We start from the raw sequence: 25,060 nt of genomic DNA, 5'->3' as shown, positions 1-25,060 counted from the left end.
ATATAAGTGTGGAAGATCGAAGTGCGTCTCCAGTCATCAGGTACTGTAGGTTGGGCGAGAGCACACCTTACTATATTCATAGCGGATTGAGTAGAGTCAGTCACAACTAGTGGAGTCGTGGTGCGAATACATCCTAAATTGTCGGGTCGTTCTTTCTGGTCATCATTGACGTCGGGGATGTCGTCCAAATTTGGTTCATAGATTTGTTCTTCCACTTCACCAGAGTTACCCTCTTGGTCTTGTGCCTCAATGACAAGAGATGTATTCGCACATTGTGATGCGACATGTCCAAAACCCTGGCACTTAAAATATTGAATTCGAGAACTCGACTTGGGGGCTTCACCAAGAATGCCCTTGCCCTTAGTGTCCCAGCTAGGGGTAGGGATAGAGGAAACAGGTCTAGTAGGCATGGATCCCAGCGAAAGTCGGGATCCAGAAGGGAGAGCACTAGCAGGTGGCCCTCGAGGGTCAAAACGTCGAGCAAATATAGACCTGGTTACCTGCTTATAATTCTGGCCGAATGTGTAGGCCTGATCGAGGGTGGATATTTCTCGAAGGACAAGTTCCTTCCTTCCTTCCTGAGCTCATCATTAAGACCTCATCGAAACCAGCTCAGGACCATACGTTCACTTTCTGCCACATTACATCGGTCCAAGTACTGTGACCGATTACCTTGTCGCAAAGTATTTCATCGGTCGAGAAGATCATCTTGGTAGCTAAGGGTAGATATTTTTCTTTCAGTTTCTCTTTCATCTCTACCCAATCGGTTATTGCAGGCTGATGTCTTTTAGCTAGCAATTGTTCGGTGCTTTGCTAGAAAAGTTTTGCTCGACCAATGAGCTTCATCCTAGCAAATCGGACCTTCTTATCTTTAGATAAATTATACCACTCAAAGAAGTGGTCCATTTCGTGCAACCAATCTAAAAAGATCTTTGGGTCAAGGCGACCATCAAAGGTGGGGGCCTCAACTCGAATGCCTTTCATCACATCGTCATCACGGTCAATGAGGGTGTCTAGGATCCACGATATAGCGACCTCGGTCAACATTAGGAAAAGTGCATGATCCTCTAGGGCAAGGGTAGGCATGGTGACGGCCGGATAAAGGTATATTGTCAAAATTGACCTGCCGAACAGAGCCGTGGGGTTCTAGGGTTTCATTAAAGTCTAGACTTGGGAAGTGGGTGACACTATCATCTTTAGCTTCAATGAGTCTCTGTAGGGAGGACTCAACCGACTCGAAGTGGGCATCGGTTTGGGTAGACTTAGTGGTTAAATCTTCAACTATTTTCAGAAGGGCTTCGATGCGGGCATCCATGGTAGACTGGGTGTCGGAATGTGGGATGACACGACCACTACGAAGGTGCATATGATGACTGAATGCAAATACTTGCTAGCCTAACAAAGGAGGACAATAATGATGTAAGGTTGTCCTAACGCAAGCAAGGATGATAAAAATGCAATGTGTATGCTCAATATAATACAAGACTACGCCCTAGTAGATAAGTATGTCAAACTGGAAACCGGTAGGTGACGCAAGCCAACAAGCAGCTGCAGTCAAGTAGTATAGATATCCAGTGGGCTGTCGGATGTCACGGACCTGGTAGGTCTCCCAACAAAGGTTTAGCTCTACAATTAATAATAAAGAGGGCTACAAGGAGGGTTCTGGTGTGTCTTGTGCGGTGGGTGAAAATGTGTGTTTCAGATATTCGGGGTGTAGCACCAAGCACAAATCAACTAGTAGATGCCAAATTAAAGTAAGCAAACTAAATTTTTAGGAGAGAACAAACCTGATCCGGCGGAGGGCGACGACCCAAGTGCAGCAAGTCGGCTCCCTAATTGGCGCAAATTTGGTTGGACCGCAAGAGAGAGGAAGAGGAAGGGGGTTGCGTAGGCGTGTAGGATCTGCCTGCTGGGTCGTGGTCCAAAGAGAGGAGGAAGGAAGGCAGGCCGAAGTGGGCTTTGCAGTGGAGTTGCAGGCCAGCAGGCTTGGGCCCATGAGGAGGAAATTGGGTTGGGCCCGGTGCCTAGGATCTGAGAGTCGGGCGAGGGTGGGGTTGCGGGCTCAGCCTGATGAGATAAGCGGCCCGTGATAGAAAATGAAGGGGATGGTGGTGTGAAGGAGTTGGGGTTTTGTGAGAGGGGACCGGGGTGTGAGAGGTGATGGGTGCAGACGGTGGGCGACAGTGGGGGAAAAGAGAGGAGGAGGGGGGGGAGGGGTGAAGGCGACAGTGGGGAGGGCAACGGTGGGGAAGGAGGTGGGGTGGGGAGGCGGCCCATGAGAGAGAATGAAGGGGGGGGGGGGTGAAAGGAAAAGCAGCGGCGGTCGTAGGGAGATGGAGCGGAGGCAACAGAATAGGGTAGGGGACGGTGGTGGCGATAGCGGTTGCGACCTGCCTTCACGCTTGATGCCGATGAAGATGGGACTCAGCGAGTTTGGCGGCGGGGCGACGGCGCAGAAGAGGCAATGGGCGGATGAAGCACGGTGCAAGGCGCGACAGCGATGCGGCAGCGGAAGGCGGCAACATCGATGTGGTGCAGGCGAAGGTGGGGCGGCACGGTGGAGGCGGCGGCGGTGCTAGGGCGATCGGAGATAAAAGGTAAGTTTTTTTTCCTTTTGAGCTGGCACGTGCGGCACGTGCAAGCGAGCATGTGAGGCTCACGTGCGACGGAACACGTGCAAGGCACTTGCTGTCTCTTTTTCTTTCTCTTTTTCTTTTATTTTTTTCTTTTTTTTCTCTTTTTTTTCCTTCTCCGGAACGGATCCGGGTTACCCCAAACAAAAAAAAGTTAACAGGTTTGGACCTTACCCGTTAGCTGACTTCAAACCTCCCGACGGTTTCGGGAGGTCATGCTGAGATTTGCGTCGGCGGTTGCAGGCGGATCTCCATGGACTGCGGGGGCGGCCGGTGACTGGTCACCGGCTCCGGTCAGTGGTGGGGACTTGTCTTCCCTACGATTGCTACAGAAAATCTAAGGCCGCAGGTTCCTCTTCTTGCTTTCGGTGGGACCGAGGGACAGAGACGATAGAAGAGAGATGAGACTCCCTCTCTTATTGGCAATGCGAGTTGCGCATGGCCCTTCAACGGTCACCGGCTCCGGTCAGTGGTGGGGACTTGTCTTGCCTACGATTGCTACAGAAAATCTAAGGCCGCAGGTTCCTCTTCTTGCTTTCGGTGGGACCGAGGGACAGAGACGATAGAAGAGAGATGAGACTCCCTCTCTTATTGGCAATGCGAGTTGCGCATGGCCCTTCAACGCGCTCCGGTGTTTGCAGTGCAATGGGTACAACGAAGACCTCGTGCGGTAGCTAGAGATGTGGAAGCGGAGGCTACTCTACCATACACCAGAGCCTGTTGCTTTGGCACAGATGCAAAGCATGGGCTCTGATACCAAAGTTGATGCAGGACGACATAGAAAAGGAAGGAGAAATGAGAAGAAGGAAAGGGAGGGAAGGAAGAAAGAAAAAAAGAGGCCGTTTGATGCAGGTCGGCTACGGAAACGGGAGGAAAGGAAGGAGAAATAGAGAAGAAGGGAAGGAAGGGGAAGGAAGAAGAGAACAAAGGAGACTATTCATTTTATCAATCATTCATTCATTAATCCTAATCAAATGGATGGACCTCTATATATAGGGTTACAAAATAACAAAAAACCCTAGAAATAGAATAATTCTATAAAATCCTAAAATAACAATATGTAAATAAACTCAACCAACATAAAATAAAATAATATAAAATTAAATCAGTTCAGCCACAACGAAAGTGGCTGGACCATCCTCCTGCGACGGCCGGAGCCCCACATAACAGGCGGTCCGGTACTGGTGTCCGCACTATAACAACTTAAGACCTCACCCAAAAAAAAAGATGGTCAGAATGTATTATTGAGTTTTTTGATCCTATAAAAGTATCCAAAATCTATCCAGCAAATAACCGATATGAGACTAAACACACGCCGTCAGGCTAAGAAAGCATCACGATTGGTCTATGGCAGTATCTCTTAGTCCACATAGGTTATAAATCGAGTTTGGTCGGATATTATTTGTAACAACCGGAGATCTTTCTCAAAAAGACTAGCTGGATGGATTTATTTCAATTTTTTGATCACCGGCACCATGGACCTTTAATAGGTGGGACTGAGTGGACAGATGGATGAGTATTGCTAGAGCCATCTTTTTCTGGAAAATATTTCTCGCCATCATTCGTTCAAGAGCTCGTACTTAAGGATCATAGGAGTAGAGATCACGCAGAGATTTTACCAAAAACAAGGAGCGGATGCGCAAAAAAACCGACGAGGGCCGGTGAAATTGTAACCTCTCCAATTTGTACTTCAGTTTGTGCGATTCGGGCAAATTTGTCCCTCTCCATTCAGTTCCGATCAGTCGACCGATTACACCGAAATCGCGTACTTTAGTGTGCGGCAGAAAACCAATTGGGCATGCGAGGAGATAAGAACGAGACGGCATTGCATCATCACGGTGATATAGACTTGGCATATTTACAATGCGTCACCGCTCTATAAATTATGTTTGGAAAAGAATAAATTATGTTTGGAAAAGAATTTTCTAGATGATGACGTGAGCCAGAAAAGAGTGGGGATGGGATCTGATTTTGGCATTATTAGATGCAGCGGGGAAGAAAAAAAGGATCAGACTAGGATTGGCAACGGCCAAGATGTTGAGGGGGAGACTCAGAGAGCGAGAGCAAGCTCCATGCGTTTCGTTTATTTATCAAAAATAAAATTAAAAAAAAAAACGGAGGCCAGATCGTTGCATCAATCGAGTCAGCCAACATGCCGTCCAGTCTAAGAATCAGATATTAGGCCGAAGAGACCTCACAGCACGGCTGGTTATCCCATGAGGGAGCCAGGGAGGGGGAGAGGAGAGAGAGGGAGGGGAAGAGAAAAGGAGGAAGAAAGAAGAAATGAACAACTCACCCGGAAAAGAAAGTAACAACTGCATCCGAACCTTTAAACAAAACCTCCTCTTCAAATTCAAATTCAAAGATTGAACTAACAGGCTTAGCCCTCTCTATCCCAGCAGAATTCAGTAGTCTCAAACAAAGTTCTCCATCCATTTATCTCACAGCATATACAACAAATTTATGAAGAGGGGAGGGAAATAAAAATAAAAAGAAGAAGAGAGGAGATCAGCGCCGGTGGCGGCGGTTGGGCTTGGAGGTGTGGGCCGGGCCGGCGGGCTTATTGCCGAAGATTCCGCAGAAGCCGCAGACGGAGAGGCGGGGGGAAGGCGGGTCGAGGGCGGGCGAGACGCGGCCCGCCCGGTACCCGGCGCCGTTGGATCGGCTGCGCTCCATCCGGGCGCCGCCCCCCTCCTCGCCCTTGTTGTTCGTCTCCTGTTGATGGTTCGTCTCCCCGGGCAAGAAGCGATCCTCCCACACCAGCCCAGACGAACCCGACCGTCGAAACGTCTCCTTGGATCTCTGTAGCCCTGCTTCTGCCATCTCCTTCCCTCCCTCCCTCTCTTTCTCTATCCAGTCCCTGTTATTATGAGGGCTCCCTAGATTAATAGTAATGACGGCGAATTAGTCCTTCCACCCGCGGATTGTTTGTTTTGTTCCGCAATATATAAGACGAAGATAAGGGAAGAGGAGGTGGGAGGGGGAGAGGATGGTCAAACTTCTTCATTATGAGTAAAGCGAAGCATTCGACGACCAACGCGTTTCACACCGCTACTTTTTTGGCCCCCTCTTTTTATTTTTTTTATCTGCTGATCAATGTGGACTATTTCTTTCTCAAAGCCATCACCAGTCCCAGCCCACCCAACAGCATTTTTATTTGGTGCCCGTCTGGTACCGCAACTAAACAAAACTGAAAAAAGAAACAAACTCAGTCACGCAGGATTAGCCTTTCACTGCTGCTCGGTGAAAGGGGATTACTCGAAAGCAATAAAAATCTTAGCTAGTAAAAAGCATGGAAAAGATATTTTTGGACAGCTTATAGTGTTCAATAACGAGGCATTCAATGAGCTTGAACATCATTTAATGTTAGTTAGGCCTTGAACTGGATTGTTGTGTCTTAGATTTGACACATCATGCATGCAATATGAATCAATTGGATTTTAATACAGTAGGCAACGCATCTTACTAGCCTTGTATTAGTACCTCAATTTTTTTATTAGAGCTTGTTACGGTTAACTCAAATAAATCTTAGTCACAGCCTTCATCATGTTACCTATCCCTCCAAGAATATTTTTGATGGGATGCCTTGCCGACTTCCAACACTTTTTCAATCCATTAAGAGTATAACTCAAATCTTTTGTAATTTTTTGTCACTGAATCGAGCATTTATCGTAGAGGCACAAGGAGATATTCTCCAAGAGTAGTGCTCTAATATATTCATCAATCAACTCTATTTATATCATGTCGAATCTCTTTTATGAAATTTTTAATGACAAAGATTGGGTATCCATTATTAATGACATTTAATTGGTAAATCTATGCTCTCGGTGAATTTAGAACTTCATTCTTAAATCTTTAATTATTTGATTTGCTAAGTTTTTTATGACAATATATTCCAAAAAAATTACTTAATATTTTCTATGTTGTTATACATACTTATAATAAAGCGAGACATATTAATTCATCTTTTTGTAGATACTTTTTAATTGAATTTACATATTTATCTGATATACGTGGAGGGGCCACAGAAGCATGCCGATAAGAAGGCATCGTAAGGCTGAGCGAACAGGGGTGTGTGGGGTTCAGCCCAAAAACCCAAAGGCCAACTTGGCCTTGAATTATTGAGCTTTATTAAATGCAAGTCTATTTGCAATAAGATATTCAATATGGGATTATTTCAAAAGCTAAAAAAGATTTAGAATTTGAACCTTATCCAAACTTTTAATAAACTAAAGTTCTAGAAAATAAAATATTGCAACATGCTCAAAATTTCACCGCAGTCCATTTGAAAAGAACGCATGCTTTGTGAAAACCTTGAGTTCCACAAAGTCACGAGCTTAACTAAATAATAATATGAGTAATGCTTCATGTACCTTTAGTATACCTTGAATGAGTGCCAAACCGGTTTCTTTGTATATCATTTACGGAGATAAGTGGCTTATGAAGGGATTTATTACCATTTTCCCCCCTAGCAGCTTAAAAAAAAGAAAAAAGAAAACGGGACGGGAGTGTTTTACAAAGCATTTTCCGAATAATATTCTTCAGTATATCATGTTAAAGAGGCCAGACGTTCTTGATGAATGGGATTGGGCTCTACCCAGTTCTTTTCCTCAAAAAAAGTAAAAGGCTCTCGGCCTTAATTGAATTTAAGATTTCAAAATAATGAGATAGTTTTGACTCCATGGAAGACCTGAGCAGTAAACTTGGACTTTGTCCAAATATGAAAGCATCACTAGACTCCAATTTCTTCCCTTCAAAAAAGGGGGAAACATAACTAGCATATCAAGACTTGAGAATTCGAGGAGATTCCAAGTCTCTCAGAAACCCAGTTATTAGCATATCAAGACATGAGAATTCGAGGAGATTCCAAGTCTCTCAGAAACCCAGTTATTAGCATATCAAGACTTGAGAATTCGAGGAGATTCCAAGTCTCTCAGAAACCCAGTTATTTGATACGGCATGCTAATCAGGAATTGCATGGGGCACAAGTCCAGTGTTAGTTACGGATAAGGTTAGGAGGGAAGCCAAAGGTTGACTTTTACCTCTGCATCGAGGATTTAGCTGAGCACGTTTTGTTAGCAACCATAATGCTCTTAATCGCGCGAATTGGATGCCCCCAAAATATTCACTATAGGTTTAGCCCAAATTTGAGCTCTTTTATTTACTTATAATAGGGAATGAAAGTTGGTTTTCTGATAGCTTGATAATTGCCTTGATGATGTCACTGTAAGATGAGTTATTATTGGTTGGATCAGATTTATTAGCTCAACGGTGGATTATTCCAACCATAAAAATCTGTGCACAAAAGACGAGCAATAGTAACGTATTTGTGTGTCCTTTTGTGGTTAGACTGGTGGACTTGATCGGACCAATAATTTCACCTAGGGCTAGATTTTTTTTTTCAAGGGAGATTAAGCTAAACCTAATTTACAATGCTACTTTACGAACCCCAAGTCAAAATCAAATTCACTGTGACTCAGGTCTTCCTCTGTACTGGATTCGGATCTATATAGTTAGTCGGATCCGATCGGAACCCAGGCCCGTTTACGGCGGAAAAAAAAATAAAATAAAAACACGTCCTTGTCCATCTCGAGGTGTAGGTGGGTTTTTCCTCCTCTTTCCTGTCTCTCGAATCATGGCACCTTCAGCGAAGACGGGGTGGACAAGCAGCAGAATCGCCTACATCGCCTCTCGCGTATATTTCGTCCTCATCATCTTCCAAATCCCTCTGTTCAGGTATTCATCAAATCAATCCCTGCTCAAAATCAATCTGATCATCATCTTTTCTTTTCTTCTTCTTCTTGTTTTTTTGCTTCCTTTTCTTTTAATTTTAAAACCGGGCTCTGTTCTTAATCTCCTTTACCGTGGAAACCACCACAAAATTTCTCAAGAAATCTGGCATGTAGTAAGATTTATATATATATATATATATACTGGGCCTGATCACTCCACCCCTCGTGCAACTATCATCTCTTTGAAGCAGTCAGATTGTCAAAATCTGGTGATGAATGGATGCATCTTAAGACCAGATCGGGGAATTTTGCTGCCGTGACCTACCACTAACATCTCAGATATTTGAATCTAAGCCCTAGACGTCCCTGTAACTTTTTTTTTTTTTTTATCTCGTGGCTGCTCGATCTTTGTCATTTTCTTTGAAATGGATCTGCTGCCTCCGTCCTAGAACATTTAGACCCATTTGTGTTCGAGCATGCCTCAGAAGCGAACCAGATCTTCACATGCTCATCTGAAATGCTCTTAGGCACGGCTCCTCTTCAGTATTTATATATTTTTTCTTCTTGTGTGGAAATGGAGGAAGTGAAGCGCTTCCCCCGATTTATTGATCGGTTATTTCGAGTATATCAACTTTTACAACTATCAGCATACCATTTCTCCTCTTCGTTCCGCAGATAAATTTAGGTATCGAATAAAAACACTGAATTACGTCTTCTTCATGTTAACAGGATAGAACCTTGACAGCTCTATCTTGGTGACTACAACCACAAATTCGTCATGTAGCCCTTCTGTTATCCAATTACTTCTTTTCTCACAAATGCACATCATATGCTTCGTAGATATTGGCCTTTTTTTGCTATCAAATACATTGTTTTTTCTTCTTCTTTTTTTTGCTGAGCTATCTGATCCAGAGTTGACATATATATATATATATATATATATATATATATATATATATATATATATATATATATAGCGCAGAATTTGCCTTAATCGGCGAGAGTATATACAATCTGTGCCACTGGCAAGAGCATGATTTCGGGCTTAATGCTGTAGTCTTTAACTATTCAATTGGTCATTGGCTCTACCTCCAGCCCCTTCATATTCCGTATCCTGCTGCTTCTTTGCTTGCTTTTCTTGATCAGGCAAGAATAATGACTCCAACAGTAGTAATTAGTATTGATATAATAGAAGTAAGTAGATCGATCAAATACCCAAACTCTGAGGAAAAATCAATATCTTGAGAGAGAGAGAGTATACCCTCCTCCAGTTCATTGTACTTGAACCTCAGCAATAGAAATTAAAATAATAAAATAGAGGACTTTTGATAGAATCTTGAAAGCAGAGGACCTCGTTGCGTTCAAAGAACCCCAAAATCACCCTACTTAGGGGCATGGTGGTGTCCCTTTCGTCTTAGTGATGATCCAGATCTGCTAATGGGAGTTGGGACTCTATTCTACTTGAAAGAGGTTGACTGACTGTGAAAGATAAGCTTTAGAATTTTGAACTAAAACTCACTATGCGTTCAGATATGCTGTCTTACTTCACCTTTTACAAAGTCTTCAGATTTGTTCTGCATGGAAAAAAGAGGACAATTCAAACACTACTAGATATAGTAAGGTCAGTTTGCTAAATGTTTTGAGTTAATAAATGATCCTGGACTATGGAAAAAAATAAGACTTAATGAGACCTTGTCCGAGTAAACCTAATACCAGGTGTCCATTGAGCTTGTTGTTTTGATCAACCAAAATCCAAATGTCATATAAAGGATATATCTTGATGGAAGTTTAGAAATATGATTAAAGGTTGGGTGTGTTGAATCATGAATCTGAAAGTAAGTCTGGCTTAAAGAGTTCCAAATGGATCAGATGTTAAGTGTTTTTATTTTATTTTTATTTTTTGTTGATTCCTGGTGTTTTCTTTGAATAATGTTTTATATCACTAGTAAATATATGTAGATAAAAGCTATAGGATGCTCTATGTTGTGTTACTGGATGTGAGTTATGCTCCTCTATGATGGGAGAATCAACTACATGACTGTCATTAATTCAGTCTTGTGCTCAATGAGTGTTGTGACGCCTGTATAGCATGCCCTGAACCTCTATATATGCTGTACAATTTGCTCTCAATCTTTATGAGTACTCTGACAGAGTTTTCTTTCCACCTATTTTGCATCCCTACATGTACAACTGCCATCTCATACCTCCATATCTTGTCCTGTATGTATATTAGGAAATCCTAGTAATCAAGTCTGCATTTGATGGAATCTGAGTTTAAATTTGCTTTGAGTATTATTTGAAATCTACTTTGTTAAATTTGATTAAACAACTTTTTGTTTTTTTCCTTTTTCTATGATTGAATATAAGAAAACCATTTGCCTGAGAGTCTCATCAAATGCTGAACTGGATCATGCACTGATTGCTATGTAATTTACCTCGTTCAATTTTTGAATAGATCTGAAAAATTCCCCAACTAATGCTGATTTTCCCATTCTGCTGTCAATTCTAAAGTTCAGACCCAGCAAGCTTATTTTGAATGTTTCACTCTCTAAATTCTATTTTGTTGTTACTGCTGCTTATATCTGATGTATCATTGTTGGGCCAGAAGATGTTATTTTCATGGCAATACTATTGGAAAAAGAAAAAGAAAAAAAGGAGTCGTCCAGCATAGGGGTGAAAGTGGACCGGGCGATAGCACTCTAGATCCGTTCCCATATCCAAATCTACTTGGATAAGCTTATAAATTTGGGCATGCAATTATTATTCATATTCGTATCAATATCCATAAAAAAAAAGGATGCGGATATAGAAAGACAACTGTACAGCCCGTATCCAAACATCTGGTTGTATTTGTAATCCTATTTAATCCTAAATAGCACCCATGAACTTTTCAAAGAAATAAGTGGCCATATTAACATGTTATTGACTTAATTTACTTTCCATTCAGTGATTTCTTTATGTGGTGGTGATAAAGAGATTAACTATCTGACTTATATCCGTATTCATCCATACTTTCAATATCTAATGTATATCTATATCCGTTTAAAGCAAATATAATATGAATTTTTATATCTGATTGATTTCTATATCTGCATCCATATTCACTAAATACAAATAGTTATGAATATGGATATGTTGATACCCGATCCGTATCTAATCTGTTTGCAGCCTCTGTCCAGCATGAATTTCAATTTTTAACTCATGAATGCATATGAAGGTTAATAAAAAAAAAGTAGGATAGTTGCAAGAAAGATGGCACAGGCATTTTTGTATTGAGAACAGGTTGGCAGAAAAATCCCCTTAGAAAGTGACTCTTTGATTTCAGACATGGGAACTGTTGCTGGAAATTGGACCCGGGGGCCGCCGCGAAGCCGGGGAAGGAGGAGCTCCGCTGCTGCAGGAGGCGGACGGCGGTGCGCCGGCTTGCTGCGTCCTCCGCCGCGGGGGGTGTGCGAGCGTCCGAAGAGGGGTGGTGCGTCCAGTCCTGTCCTGTCCTGCAAAAAAGCCGGTGGCCGGGCTCCCCGGCGCCGGCCCTCCGATGCCTAAGTCAGAGGGGACCAGTCTGTGGAGAGAGCAGGAAAGAGAGTATATGGGGAAGACAGCAAGAACATTTGGATAAGATAAAGAAGACGAAGAGGATGATGTCCTCAATTGCGTCTGTGCTTCCCCGGCGGGTTCAGTCCCGGGGATCTGTTTCCGTTTTTGTTTCTTCCTCCCCCTTTTTGGTTCTCCCAGGTTCCCTTTTATAGGAGGGGATTACGTTATCTGGGAGGTAACCGGGGGATTTGTCCCTGTCCGTGATAATTGGGCGCGATTTGGCCCATTTATGGCGTAGTGGAGAACGGGGCCGAATCAGACCGGAAACAGGGAGTTGTCACGGTCGATCGGACCTGTTGGAGTGGTTGAACCGCCGGCCGTAGCGGGCCTGGGGTCTGTGGATGGTAAGTGCATTTATTACCGAATGAACCGGCGGCCAGGTAGAGCCATACGCTCTGATGGTTCAGTGATCCGGAGATCGTCTTGGGCCGTGTTCATTAAATGCCTGAGTGCATCGGAGACTTAAGGGAGTCTCATGCATTAATGGCAGGTCGTGCCGAACGCCTGCGGAGATCTTATGCCTTGACGGCTTGGAGATAGTGGCAGGTCGCAAGCCGTAGGAGTTGTCAAGTCCCTTGGACTTTAGGCGGGGGTTGAACATTTGGTAAAGGCATCGGCTCGGCAAGGGTGCCGAGCCGAGCTGGTCGCCCAATGGGGCGCCCTGTGGCGGGGCTGCTTTGAGTACTCCTGGTCGGCGCCCTTTAGACGAGCACCTTCTAGCAGAGCGCCTTGGCGCTGTCTTTGGTCGGCACTTTCTAACCGAGCAGCTTATTTTGGGTGGGGCACCTCTTGGCGCGCGTTCTGGTCGGCGCCCTCTAATCGAGCGCCTTCCTGGTCGGCGCCCCTTGGCCGAGCAGCTTTCCGGTCGGCACTCCTTGGCCGAGCGGCTTTCTGGTCGGCGTTCTTCGGCCGAGCGGCTTTCCGGTCGGTGTACTTCGGCCGAGCGGCTTTCCGGTCGGTGTACTTCGGCCGAGCGCCTCCGTGGATGTATGACTTAGGGTTTTTCCCCTAACACTACCCCCCGACTTCCGAGCTCCAGTTGGCTATCAGCTGGAGCGCGGGAAGTAGCTTTAATTGGGTTATTACGAATTCCGAAAATTTCGATTTACTACGCGTTTTGAGCTATCGAACGCTTCGAGGTGCCTTTAATAGGCGGCGTCTCTTCTTTCCCGAAGAGCCTCATTATTGGGACACCTTTTGCGAAGCGTCCTCGCGTCGTGGGCTCATGATGGGGCCGCACGATCTTCGATTGCGGACGCCTTTCCGCGCGATCCGATGGGGCGCTTCGACGTCCGAAGCGCTAGCCCTAATTAAATGCATCGCTCTGTCTTTTAGACCGACACGTGTTATCATCTAACCAGGACGCAGCGCCTTCTTCGCTGATCCGGGCCGTTGGGGAGGTCTATATAAACTCTCCCCCGGCCCCCTGTTCTCTTTCCATTGCTTTCTGTTTTCAGTTTCACGAACTCATGGCTGAGGAGGGCGTGAACGGGCTGATCCAAGGCTTCCGGGATTTCCGCAATCAGCTGCGGCGGCTTCTCCCGGATTTTGATGTTAACCTGCTCCAGCCGGGAGCAGGGAGGGCGGAAACAGAGGCAGAAACTCCGGAGGCGGAGGCAGAAACTCCGGGGGCCGAGGCGGCCGTAGCTGTCCCCGAAGTGACCGAGGTCGCCCCCGAGGCTACTCCTATTGCTGCCGAGGCCATCGAAGAGGTACCGGCAGCCGAGCCAACCACTCCTGGTACTGCCGAAGCCGAGGTGGTCGAGCTCGAGCCTCCGATGTAATTGTCATTTCTTGTTAAGTCGGGATGACTTCTCATACTGTAAGGGCCAAACCCGGATTTTGTACCTAGCCTACGGGCCTTTTTGAAATGAATATACATTTCTTTTTGAAAACTCGTCTGCCGTAGCCTAAGTTTTTCTGCTCGGATCCGTTTTAGGTTCCGAGGATATGGGCTCTAGGGCCTCAGCTTTTCCCGCCACAGGGTCTGAGTTTGGCTTGCCGAGCTCCATTGCTCGGTTCTTTGACTAGTAGTATAACAACGCTTGTGCTTATACCAAGGATTTGGGCTCGGAAAGTTTTTCCGAGCCTAGTCCAGAATTCGACTAAGCCCTAGGGCGGTCGTTAGGACTTAAGACTTCTTAATGCGGCGAATTTCGAATCCGGGCCTCGAGTTGCCGGGGCGAGCCGGATTCTTCTCTTGCAAATGGATTGGATACTCGTCAGCTCGTGGCAGGGATTCACCAGACTTAGTACAATAATGTGTCGGTGTTATGAGCACTCCTTCGCCGAGGCGATTGAAGACGCTCTTCTGCTCGGTGTCCGTTCTTTGAGGACATCGGCAGAGAAACAGATAAAATGATGTAGAAACATCAAATACATAGGTACCTTGTACCGTGTGCGTCCTGGCGCCGAGGCGACTGAAGACACTTTTCTGCTCGGACTCCGTTTTTGGAGGGCGTCGACAGAAATCCAATAATAGGTAATGTAAAGACATTAAATAAATAGGTACCTTGTACCGTGTGCGTCCTGGCGCCGAGGCGACTGAAGACGCTTCTCTGCTCGGACTCCGTTTTTGGAGGGCGTCGACAGAAATCCAATAATAGGTAATGTAAAGACATTAAATAAATAGGTACCTTGTACCGTGTGCGTCCTGGCGCCGAGGCGACTGAAGACGCTTCTCTGCTCGGACTCCGTTTTTGGAGGGCGTCGACAGAAATCCAATAATAGGTAATGTAAAGACATTAAATAAATAGGTACCTTGTACCGTGTGCGTCCTGGCGCCGAGGCGACTGAAGACGCTTCTCTGCTCGGACTCCGTTTTTGGAGGGCGTCGACAGAGAAATCCAATGACGAAGAGCGGGCCGGACTCGTTGGCTGAAGCCGATGAAGCACGAGCCGAGCTCGTCCGGTCAGAGAGGACTGCTGACTTACTCGATGTCTCGAGCATCCCTATAGTTGGGGCATCCCGACGTCTCGGGGCATCCTGACCATAGTCAGGGTAGGAGCACGAGCCGAGCTCGTCCGGTCAGAGAGGACCGCTAACTCATAGCCGATGGAGCACGAGCCGAGCTCGTCCGGTCAGAGAGGACCGCTAACTCATCTTCCGACGTCTCGGGCATCCCTATAGCCGGGGCATCCCGACGTCTCGGGGCATCCCGACGGATCGAGGCATCCCGACGTCTCGGGGCATCCTGACCGTGGTCAGGGTAGGAGCACGAGCCGAGCTCGTCCGGTCAGAGAGGACCGCTAACTCATAGCCGATGGAGCACGAGCCGAGCTCGTCCGGTCAGAGAGGACCGCTAACTCATCTCCCGATGTCTCGGGCCGTCCCGACAGATCGGGGCATCCCGTTGCGGCAGGGCATCCCAATATATTGGGGCATCCTGACGTCTCAGGGTAGGAGCACGAGCCGAGCTCGTCCGGTCAGAGAGGACCGCTAACTCATAGCCGATGGAGCACGAGCCGAGCTCGTCCGGTCAGAGAGGACCGCTAACTCATCTCCCGACGTCTCGGGCCGTCCCGACAGATCGGGGCATCCCGTTGCGGCAGGGTATCTTGACCGTGGTCAGGGTAGGAGAAATAATCCTGACATCATGAGACAATCAAGAGAAATTGGTGAGCTCAAAATGGGTATACGGACCGTAAGTTTATTATAAAATGGAATTCATAAAACGAGGTTCAATAATCGAATAATGGGGAACCCCTTAGGGTTCTACTGATGGTACACGCGGAGGTTTTCAGAGCTCCAGCTCCGCGGAATGGGCGTCCCGTCTGGGGACTCCAGCTGGTAAGTTCCGGGCCGGCGAACGCGCGTGACTCGGTATGGTCCTTCCCAATTGGGGGCCAGCTTTCCTTGCTCAGCAGGTCGGGAGGCTTCAGCTCTTCTGAGGACGAGGTCCCCTGGTCTGAAGGATTTGATTTTGACCTTGGCGTTGTAGTACTGAGCTGTCTTTTGCTGGTACCTCGCCATACGAACTCGGGCGGCCTCCCTTGTTTCCTCGATCAAGTCAAGGTTACTTCTGAGCTGCGAAGAGTTGGAGCTGGCATCATGATGCTCGACTCTTGGAGAGGGAAGCCCAATCTCCAGTGGGATGACGGCCTCCGTTCCATATGTTAAGTTGAAGGGAGTCTCGCCGGTGGGGACACGGAACGTGGTCCGGTAAGCCCACAGGACATTATATAGGTCTTCGACCCATTGTCCTTTGGATTTGTCGAGCCTGGCTTTAAGACCCTGCAAAATGATACGATTTGTTACCTCGGTTTCTCCGTTTGTCTGAGGGTGCGCGACCGAGGTGAAGCGGTGGTCAATGCCAAGCTCGAAGCAGAACTCTCTGAAGTGGATGTTGTCGAACTGGCGACCGTTGTCAGAAATAAGGATGCGGGGAAGTCCGAATCTGCAAATAATGGACTTCCAGACAAAATCCCGCATCTTTTGTTCGGTGATCCGGGCAAGGGGCTCGGCTTCTACCCACTTGGTGAAGTAGTCGATGGAGACGACCAGAAATTTTCTTTGCCCGGTGGCCAGTGGAAATGGCCCTAGGATGTCAATTCCCCACTGGGCAAAAGGCCAAGGGGAACTGATAGAAGTCAAGGGAGCCGAGGGCCGGCGCTGAACATTGGCATTCCTTTGGCACCGGTCACATTTTTGGACAAAGTCCAGGGCATTCTTCTGTAGTGTCGGCCAATAATATCCTTGACGCAAAATTTTGTGGGCCAGCGCTCGCCCTCCTAGATGGTTTCCACAGATCCCTTCGTGGACTTCACGCAGGGCATAATCCGCCTCTGTTGGGCGGAGACATCTGAGGAGTGGAGAAGTGAAGGATCTTCGATAGAGGTTTTCCTCGTATAGTATGTACCGGGTGGCGAGACGCTTCACTCGGCGAGCCTCTCGTTCATTAGTGGGGAGGACTTCGTCTTGTAGATAGCTAATGAGTTCGTCCATCCAGCTTGGCTCGAACTCGGTGCAGAAGGTCTGCTCGGGCTCGTCTGTACTGGGCTTTTGAAGATACTCCAGCACGGCCCCCCTGGGAAGCTCGCTCATACGAGAGGACGCCAGCTTTGACAGCTGGTCGGCCCTGAGATTCTCCGACCTGGCAATATGTTGGATGTGGAAAGAGTCCAAGGCCGAGGCGAGTTTCCGTACCTTCTGGAGATACTTCTGCATGGTCGGGTCTCTGGCTTCGAAGTTGCCCATAATGTGGTTGACGGCGAGCTGAGAATCACTGTAGGCCCTCAAGTCCTTCACTCCTAGCTCGTTGGCTAGCTTGAGCCCGGCAACGAGCGCTTCGTACTCCGCCATATTATTAGAGGCAGGAAACTCCAGGCGCAAGGCTTGCTCGGCGACCACCCCTTCTGGGCTGGTGAGAATGAGCCCTGCTCCGCTACCCCCCGAGTTTGACGAGCCATCGACATGCAAAGTCCATGTCAAACTCGGGGTCTGCTCCGTGAGTGGCTCCGGCTCGGGTTCGTCCTCGTCCGGTATGGTGCACTCGGCTATAAAGTCTGCGAGTGCTTGTGCTTTGATTGCCGGTCTGGGTCGGTACTCGATGTCAAATTCCCCGAGCTCAATGGCCCATTTTGTGATCCGGCCGGCACGGTCTGATCTCTGTAGGATCTGCTTGACCGGCTGGTCGGTCAACACAGTCACTGTATGGGCTTGAAAGTAGGGTCGGAGCCTCCGAGCCGAAATGACCAGAGCATAGGCGGTCTTCTCGAGCTTGACGTATCGGGTCTCGGCGTCCCTCAAGACCCGGCTGGTGTAATACACTGGCTTTTGAAGTTTGTCCTCCTCTCGGACCAAGATCGAGCTTACCGCAACAGGGGAGACAGCTAGGTATAAGTAGAGGATCTCACCCTGTTGCGGCTTTGTGAGCAGGGGAGGGGAAGCCAGGAGATGTTTGAGCTCCTCAAAAGATTGCTGGCACTCGTCCGACCACAGAAAGTTCTTCGGCTTCTTGAGGGCCGCAAAAAATGGAAGGCAGCGCTCAGCCGAGCGGGAGATGAACCTCCCGAGAGCTGCAACTTGGCCTGTGAGCCGTTGTACCTCCTTGACCGTCCTAGGAGGCGTCATCTTTTGAAGGGCTCGGATCTTCTCTGGATTGGCCTCGATTCCTCGCTGTGTAATGATGAAGCCGAGGAATTTGCCGGAGGTGACTCCGAATGCACATTTAGCTGGATTGAGCTTCATTTGGTACTTTCGGAGCGTGGAGAATGCTTCATTGAGGTCGGCTATATGGTTTTGTGCCACCTTGCTTTTCACTAGCATGTCATCCACGTAAACCTCCATGTTCCGGCCTATTTGGTCCTTGAAGATCCGGCTAACCAGCCTCTGATAAGTTGCCCCGGCATTTTTTAAGCCGAATGGCATCACCTTGTAGCAATAGGTTCCCCCATCGGTGATGAAGGCCGTCTTCTCCTCGTCTTCTGGCGCCATGCGGATCTGGTTGTATCCGGAGAAGGCGTCCATGAATGCCAGTAGCTCGTGACCCGAAGTGGAGTCCACGAGCTGGTCGATGCTGGGAAGTGGGAAACTGTCCTTTGGACAGGCTTTATTCAGATCAGTGTAGTCCACGCACATACGCCACTTCCCGTTGGCCTTCTTGACGAGAACCATATTGGCGAGCCACTCCGGGTAAGCTATCTCCCGGATGAATCCAGCTTCGAGGAGTTTGCTGACCTCCTCGGCTGCTGCTTGCTGTCGTTCAGGGGCGGCGCCCCGCTTCTTTTGCCGCACGGGCTTGCTGGTTGGCTTTACTTGGAGCCGGTGGACCATGATCTCTGGATCTATCCCCGGCATGTCTGCAGGCGACCATGCGAAAACATCCATGTTGTCTCGCAGGAAGTTGGCGAGGCGACCCCTCTCGTGCGCGTCAAGGCCGGAGCCGACCTGCACGGTTAGCTCAGGAGAGTTCTCACGTAGGGGAATCTGAATTAATATCTCACCGGGCTCTACCCGCTCTTTCTGAGGGTCGACCCGTGCCTCCAGAACCTTGGTTGAGGGCTGGTCAGTCACTGGGGTAGGCACTTCGGCGGGTCGCTTTGCCTTGTGGGTCGCCAGGTAGCATCGCCTTGCCACCATTTGGTCTCCTCGGGCTTCGCCGACCCCCCGGCTGGTGGGGAATCGCATGAGCAGATGGTGAGTGGAGACTACTGCTCGGAGGGCGTTGAGGCCTGGCCTTCCGAGGATGGCATTGTAGACCGAAGGAAGACGTATCACGAGGAAGCTCATCTCCACGGTGCTTTCACGAGGGGCGAGCCCTGCCGTGACCAGAAGGTTGATTTCGCCCTCTACTGGGACTGAATCCCCAGTAAACCCAACCAACGGAGCATTCATCCTTCGTAGCTGTTCTTTGGTCATCCCCATTTTACAATACGCACCAAAGTACAGAACATTCGCCGAGCTTCCATTATCGACTAAGATGCGTTTTACATCAAATCTATTTATGATCATGGAGATGACCACGGCATCATCATGGGGAGTTTCAACTCCCTCTAAGTCATCATCTGAAAAGGAGATGACTTCAGAAGCGCGCGGGCGCTTCGATGAGGTTTCTCCCTCCGAGGCTTCTCCAGCCAAGGCCCCTCCTCGGATAGTGTTGATGACGCCGGCGATAGGCCTGTTGGCATTCGAACCTTCAGGCTGTGCTGCTGCTTTGTCGGGCTGCTTTTCTTCACGCCGGCCTTGCACAAACCGATCAAGCACCCCTCGGCGGATGAGTGCTTCGATCTCATTTCGGAGCTGGTAACACTCCTCGGTATCATGACCTTTGTCCCGGTGGAAACGGCAATACTTCCGGTTATCGCGCCGGGTTCGGGTATCAGGCTTCGGAGGCGGGAGCCGGATGCGATCTCGACTCTCGATCTCCATGAGAATTTCGGCCCGAGGGGTGTTGAGGGGGGTGTATTTTTCATACCTCCCTTCAGGCGCGCGGGCCTGCAGTGGGAACCTCGGGCGGAGTGGTGACCTCTGCTGTGGCGGTCCCCTCAGTCGGGGTGGACTCCTCGGGCGGGGCGGATTCTTGGCTTGTCGCGGAGATGGGCTTCTGGGCTGGCCGCGTTCCTCGCGGCGCCTCTTCTTGGGGTTCTGCTCGGTCCCGCCCCGCCTGACGGCCACGGCTTCCTCAGCCTTGGCATATTTTCGGGCCCGAGCGAACATTTCTGTAAGGTCCGCTGGGAAATTCTTCTCAATCGGGAAGAGGAATCTGTAGGACCGGGCTCCAGTCTTCAGCGCCGACATGGCGATTGACTGGTCAAGCTCCCGGACTTCCCATGTTGCGGCGGTGAACCGGTCCAGATATTCCTTGAAGGACTCTCCCTCCTTTTGTTTAATGTCGAGGAGGGAGTCGGATGTCCGCCGCTGGGGCTGGCTAGCGGCGAAGTTGCCGGCAAACTGTCTGCCGAGCTGCTCAAAGGAGGAGACAGTACTCGGCTTCAGCCCGGTGAACCAAAGCCGGGCTGGTCCTCGGAGTGTTGCCGGGAAAGCCTTGCACATCATGGCTTCCGAGGCTCCTTGTAGGGCCATTAAGACCCGGTAACTCTCCAGGTGGTCAAGGGGATCAGCCTTGCAGTTGTAAGGCTCCACCTGGGGCATCTTGAACCGGAGGGGAACCGGTTCATCTTCAATCTCCTGGGAGAAGGGCGACTTCGTATTGAACTCGAAGTCGCCGTTACGTCCCGATTTTCTCCCGTGGAGTGCCTGGATTTGGCGCTCCAGCTTTTCGACCTTCTTGTCGAGTTCATCATTCTGGAGGATCGCTACAGCGGTTCCTCCGGGTGCAGGTTGCCCTGGAACCGACTCAGCTTCTGAAGGTTGTGGCCAGCCTCCGTGATCTCTGACTGGGTGCTCTCTCCAGAGGGAGGCCTGGACTTGAGAGTCCTGACCTCGAAGAGGAAGCCCGCTTATAGGGGGCTCCGGTTGAACTGGAGCCGGCGGAGGCGGTGCCGTTGGGATGCCTCTAGGTTGCAGGCTTTGGACAGCGGTGGCCAAGGCCTGCACCTGTTGCACCAGGGCATCAAACCGCTCCGGCCGGACTTGGTGAACTGACTCAGCCGGAGGTGGTGAGTTTCAGACGGAGTGCTCAGGACTGGGTGGAGGACGTCGAGAGGCGTTGGAGGCCCCTTTGCTCCTTAGCTTCATGGCAGCGAACTCGGGCCCTTCCTCTAGCGCCAACTGTTGCTGAAAATTGGACCCGGGGGCCGCCGCGAAGCCGGAGAAGGAGGAGCTCCGCTGCTGCAGGAGGCGGACGGCGGTGCGCCGGCTTGCTGCGTCCTCTGCCGCGGGGGGTGTGCGAGCGTCCGAAGAGGGGTGGTGCGTCCAGTCCTGTCCTGTCCTGCAAAAAAGCCGGTGGCCGGGCTCCCCGGCGCCGGCCCTCCGATGCCTAAGTCAGAGGGGACCAGTCTGTGGAGAGAGCAGGAAAGAGAGTATATGGGGAAGACAGCAAGAACATTTGGATAAGATAAAGAAGACGAAGAGGATGATGTCCTCAATTGCGTCTGTGCTTCCCCGGCGGGTTCAGTCCCGGGGATCTGTTTCCGTTTTTGTTTCTTCCTCCCCCTTTTTGGTTCTCCCAGGTTCCCTTTTATAGGAGGGGATTACGTTATCTGGGAGGTAACCGGGGGATTTGTCCCTGTCCGTGATAATTGGGCGCGATTTGGCCCATTTATGGCGTAGTGGAGAACGGGGCCGAATCAGACCGGAAACAGGGAGTTGTCACGGTCGATCGGACCTGTTGGAGTGGTTGAACCGCCGGCCGTAGCGGGCCTGGGGTCTGTGGATGGTAAGTGCATTTATTACCGAATGAACCGGCGGCCAGGTAGAGCCATACGCTCTGATGGTTCAGTGATCCGGAGATCGTCTTGGGCCGTGTTCATTAAATGCCTGAGTGCATCGGAGACTTAAGGGAGTCTCATGCATTAATGGCAGGTCGTGCCGAACGCCTGCGGAGATCTTATGCCTTGACGGCTTGGAGATAGTGGCAGGTCGCAAGCCGTAGGAGTTGTCAAGTCCCTTGGACTTTAGGCGGGGGTTGAACATTTGGTAAAGGCATCGGCTCGGCAAGGGTGCCGAGCCGAGCTGGTCGCCCAATGGGGCGCCCTGTGGCGGGGCTGCTTTGAGTACTCCTGGTCGGCGCCCTTTAGACGAGCACCTTCTAGCAGAGCGCCTTGGCGCTGTCTTTGGTCGGCACTTTCTAACCGAGCAGCTTATTTTGGGTGGGGCACCTCTTGGCGCGCGTTCTGGTCGGCGCCCTCTAATCGAGCGCCTTCCTGGTCGGCGCCCCTTGGCCGAGCAGCTTTCCGGTCGGCACTCCTTGGCCGAGCGGCTTTCTGGTCGGCGTTCTTCGGCCGAGCGGCTTTCCGGTCGGTGTACTTCGGCCGAGCGGCTTTCCGGTCGGTGTACTTCGGCCGAGCGCCTCCGTGGATGTATGACTTAGGGTTTTTCCCCTAACAGGAACGCAATGGTATCTTACTTTTGTAATAATCCTGACTTTGCTAGAACTTTGAATGGTTGAATAAGCATAAGATGTGATGATTGGACTTCAATTTGTTTTTTTGGCCCTTTCAGGGTCCCATGCAGATCAGGGATGTGTACAACGCCAATACAAGTGACATCTTCACAATTAATTGCAAATGAAGTATTTCCTCCATTTATTGTGAAGGCTCTCCTCTACCCCGGAGCTATAGTGAATGGTCTCCTCAGAAACATGACCTTCCCAAGCTGGGACAATTTGCTTCACATGTACAACCTGACAGAGGCTAAAAATGCTTCAGCAGTAGTTGATCTTCAGCGCCTAGAGGTTTGTTGATATGTGCGATTCCTGTATTCCATTAACATATGCAATTTGAATTTTGGCTACAGAAAATAGCTGAATTTGTCTGTTACCCTGCCAGGTTCTTGCTGGAAGCTACTTCTCCGTTGCAGGTGCCCTCGTAGGTCTCATAAATCCTGGGAGAATGACCTTGTTTGGGACTCTCTTGGTTGTCTGGGGCCTTGTAAAGGAAGGGATTCTTGGGGAAACCAGCAAACACTGATCCAACAAAAGCTGTTTATGTCTACCCAACAATTGTGGTTGCACTAGTATGTGCCTTTTCATCTATAAGGTACAATGTGAAGAAGGAAGTCAGAAATGGTCAGGCTGCACCCGTCGCCAAGCCACTGAAGAGCTCGGCCAAGTCGAAACTGAAATAGATGATGCACGGGGAAGAATGGGTTCTTCCATCAGAAAAAAATGGGAAGAATGGCTTTTGCTCGATTGCATCAGATTATTTTGATTTTGTTTGGCAAGAAGCCAATTTTAGAACTCGTTACAGTGCTGTAATAGTATGCTATTTATGACATAGGAAGTAGCAAAAAAATTCAGTGTGATGTTCAGTATTTAAACTCGGTGCTTGTAGTATGTACACAGGTTACAGTGAGAATATGTCGGCTTTTGGGGCAAGCAGTTAACTATCATCATTTCTGAGAAGCGAGCACGAATGTGATTGGCAATCCAATTCGGTTCAAACTGATGCAGGAAATAATGATTTTTTGCTGCACTCGGTCTCTTGGTTTCTAGCTCTGCTGAAATAGACTTTACAGCAGATCAAAATTTTCCCCCTTTTTTGCTTGTTAAACACTGCCGCAGCCTAGTTTAAATCTGGTGATGATTGAAGATCCCTATTATATGTTGGAGAATGAATGATTTGGAGGCAAATGGGAAATGCATGGAATGCAAGATCAAGTCCATTATTGTGCATTGCAGGCTTCATCTTGACTGATAATTTAGCATGGTGGTCTTACGGGGTGCCATGCACTGCCTCAGCCTCAAGTTATGGATTGCATCTTGCAGTTCATCTCGAACTCCGCTGGTACCGTTCGACTTAGAAACTCATATAAATTCTACCCTTCAAGTCAGAAGATAAGATAAAAATATGATATGGGTGTCCGATATAAGATAATGTACGCACAGGATCGTTTTTCCCCACTTCTCGCTGATGCATGGACCCTGGAGGGGAGGGGGAGGAATTATTAGGTGGATTTCATCCCAGGTCCATGGTGAATCTGTGTTTCATCCCTAGGTCAAAGGTGAATCTGGCCATAAAAATTTCTCTCCCGGTGGATACCTTACCGATTACCGATCTTAGAATGGGGCGACCAGAAATCCCTTGCAATCAAGCTTATGGTCGCATGGGAGACATCTTGGTTTTTGTCGTAGGAGAGCATCAAATACCGTGTATTATACAAAGGGAGGCGAACAAGGGGTTCTCTGCCGATGTACTGAACGCGGCCCCACGAGTGGGAACACGCATTAATGATAGATCCAGTGTCGGACATCCAACTCATGCCAACAGGCAGCGGGCCGCCGTGCTGCTGTTTTCTACAAAATCTACCGGCAAACGTTAAACGCGGCGCGAGGGCGAGCTCTTAATAAAACTTCAGAACCGGAAGGGAAGGGAAGGGATTTACTGCAGCCATCATTTGGGGAGTGGGGGGCGAGATAGATAGAAGAGAATCTTGTTCCATCAACTGTCATTGTTGTCACCTCCGAGAATCCAATGTCAGGCCGACAGACGGCATGAGCGACGACTGGAGAAGGTGAGGGGATGATAATGTTGCTGTAACGTCCAATCTTTTTCCTATTTCTGCTGTTTCTTTTGGATTCTTCTGGTGGTGGATGATAGATAGAGTTAGAGAACTTACATTATTGAGATTCCTCTGTGCCTCCTTTCTTCATCTTGAAGCGAGGGGATGTGTCTCTTTTCAGCTCATCCCTTGCGTACTTTCATAAAAGAAAAATCAAATCTTGATCGCGGATTTTTTTTTTTTTCCGCCGCAAGGCTAGATTTCTGTCTTTTTTTCTTCTTTGTTTTGTCCCTCGTGCGATCATTCGGCAGATCCTGGAAGCGGCTTCGTACCTCAACGGACAAACTGAGAAGGTGCGAGTCTTCTTTTCCGGGGGATCTGTGCTTCAGAAGGTTTGGCTAGAGGGGAGATAAGAAGCGTTCTCGCTGTAAGTCCTGGAATTCCTTAAACGACCTAATACTTCCTAGAGTCGTTGAAATCTGCACTTGAAATCAGATCTTGAGATCGAAAACTCGAATCGGATCTTTGGGTACCGC

General features: G+C 48.7%; 2 protein-coding genes across 2 annotated transcripts; one reads left to right on the top strand and one right to left on the bottom strand.

The window, feature by feature from the left end:
* Positions 1 to 5,141: 5,141 nt before the first annotated feature.
* On the bottom strand, positions 5,142 to 5,456 carry LOC120109277 (MAPK kinase substrate protein At1g80180-like). Its single transcript, XM_039123039.1, has one exon. It carries the CDS (start codon positions 5,454 to 5,456, stop codon positions 5,142 to 5,144), a length of 315 nt encoding a protein of 104 aa, XP_038978967.1.
* Positions 5,457 to 8,216: 2,760 nt separating this feature from the next.
* LOC103722905 lies at positions 8,217 to 23,427 on the top strand. The gene is given in 4 exon segments (XM_008813633.4): positions 8,217 to 8,369; positions 22,527 to 22,758; positions 22,853 to 22,969; positions 22,971 to 23,427. Coding segments are annotated over 4 exon segments (630 nt in total). The 5' UTR covers positions 8,217 to 8,268; the 3' UTR covers positions 23,151 to 23,427.
* The last annotated feature ends 1,633 nt before the right edge of the window (positions 23,428 to 25,060 follow it).

The sequence above is a fragment of the Phoenix dactylifera genome, unplaced genomic scaffold, assembly GCF_009389715.1.
Source record: "Phoenix dactylifera cultivar Barhee BC4 unplaced genomic scaffold, palm_55x_up_171113_PBpolish2nd_filt_p 001979F, whole genome shotgun sequence".
NCBI classification, from domain to species: domain Eukaryota; kingdom Viridiplantae; phylum Streptophyta; class Magnoliopsida; order Arecales; family Arecaceae; genus Phoenix; species Phoenix dactylifera.
Note: the sequence above shows the minus strand (reverse complement) of the source record. Positions and strands in the feature narration are given on the sequence as shown.

Coding starts and splice junctions, on each gene's coding strand:
- LOC120109277 (XM_039123039.1), bottom strand. CDS start 5,456: ATGGCAGAAGCAGGGCTACAGAGATCCAAGGAGACGTTTCGACGGTCG.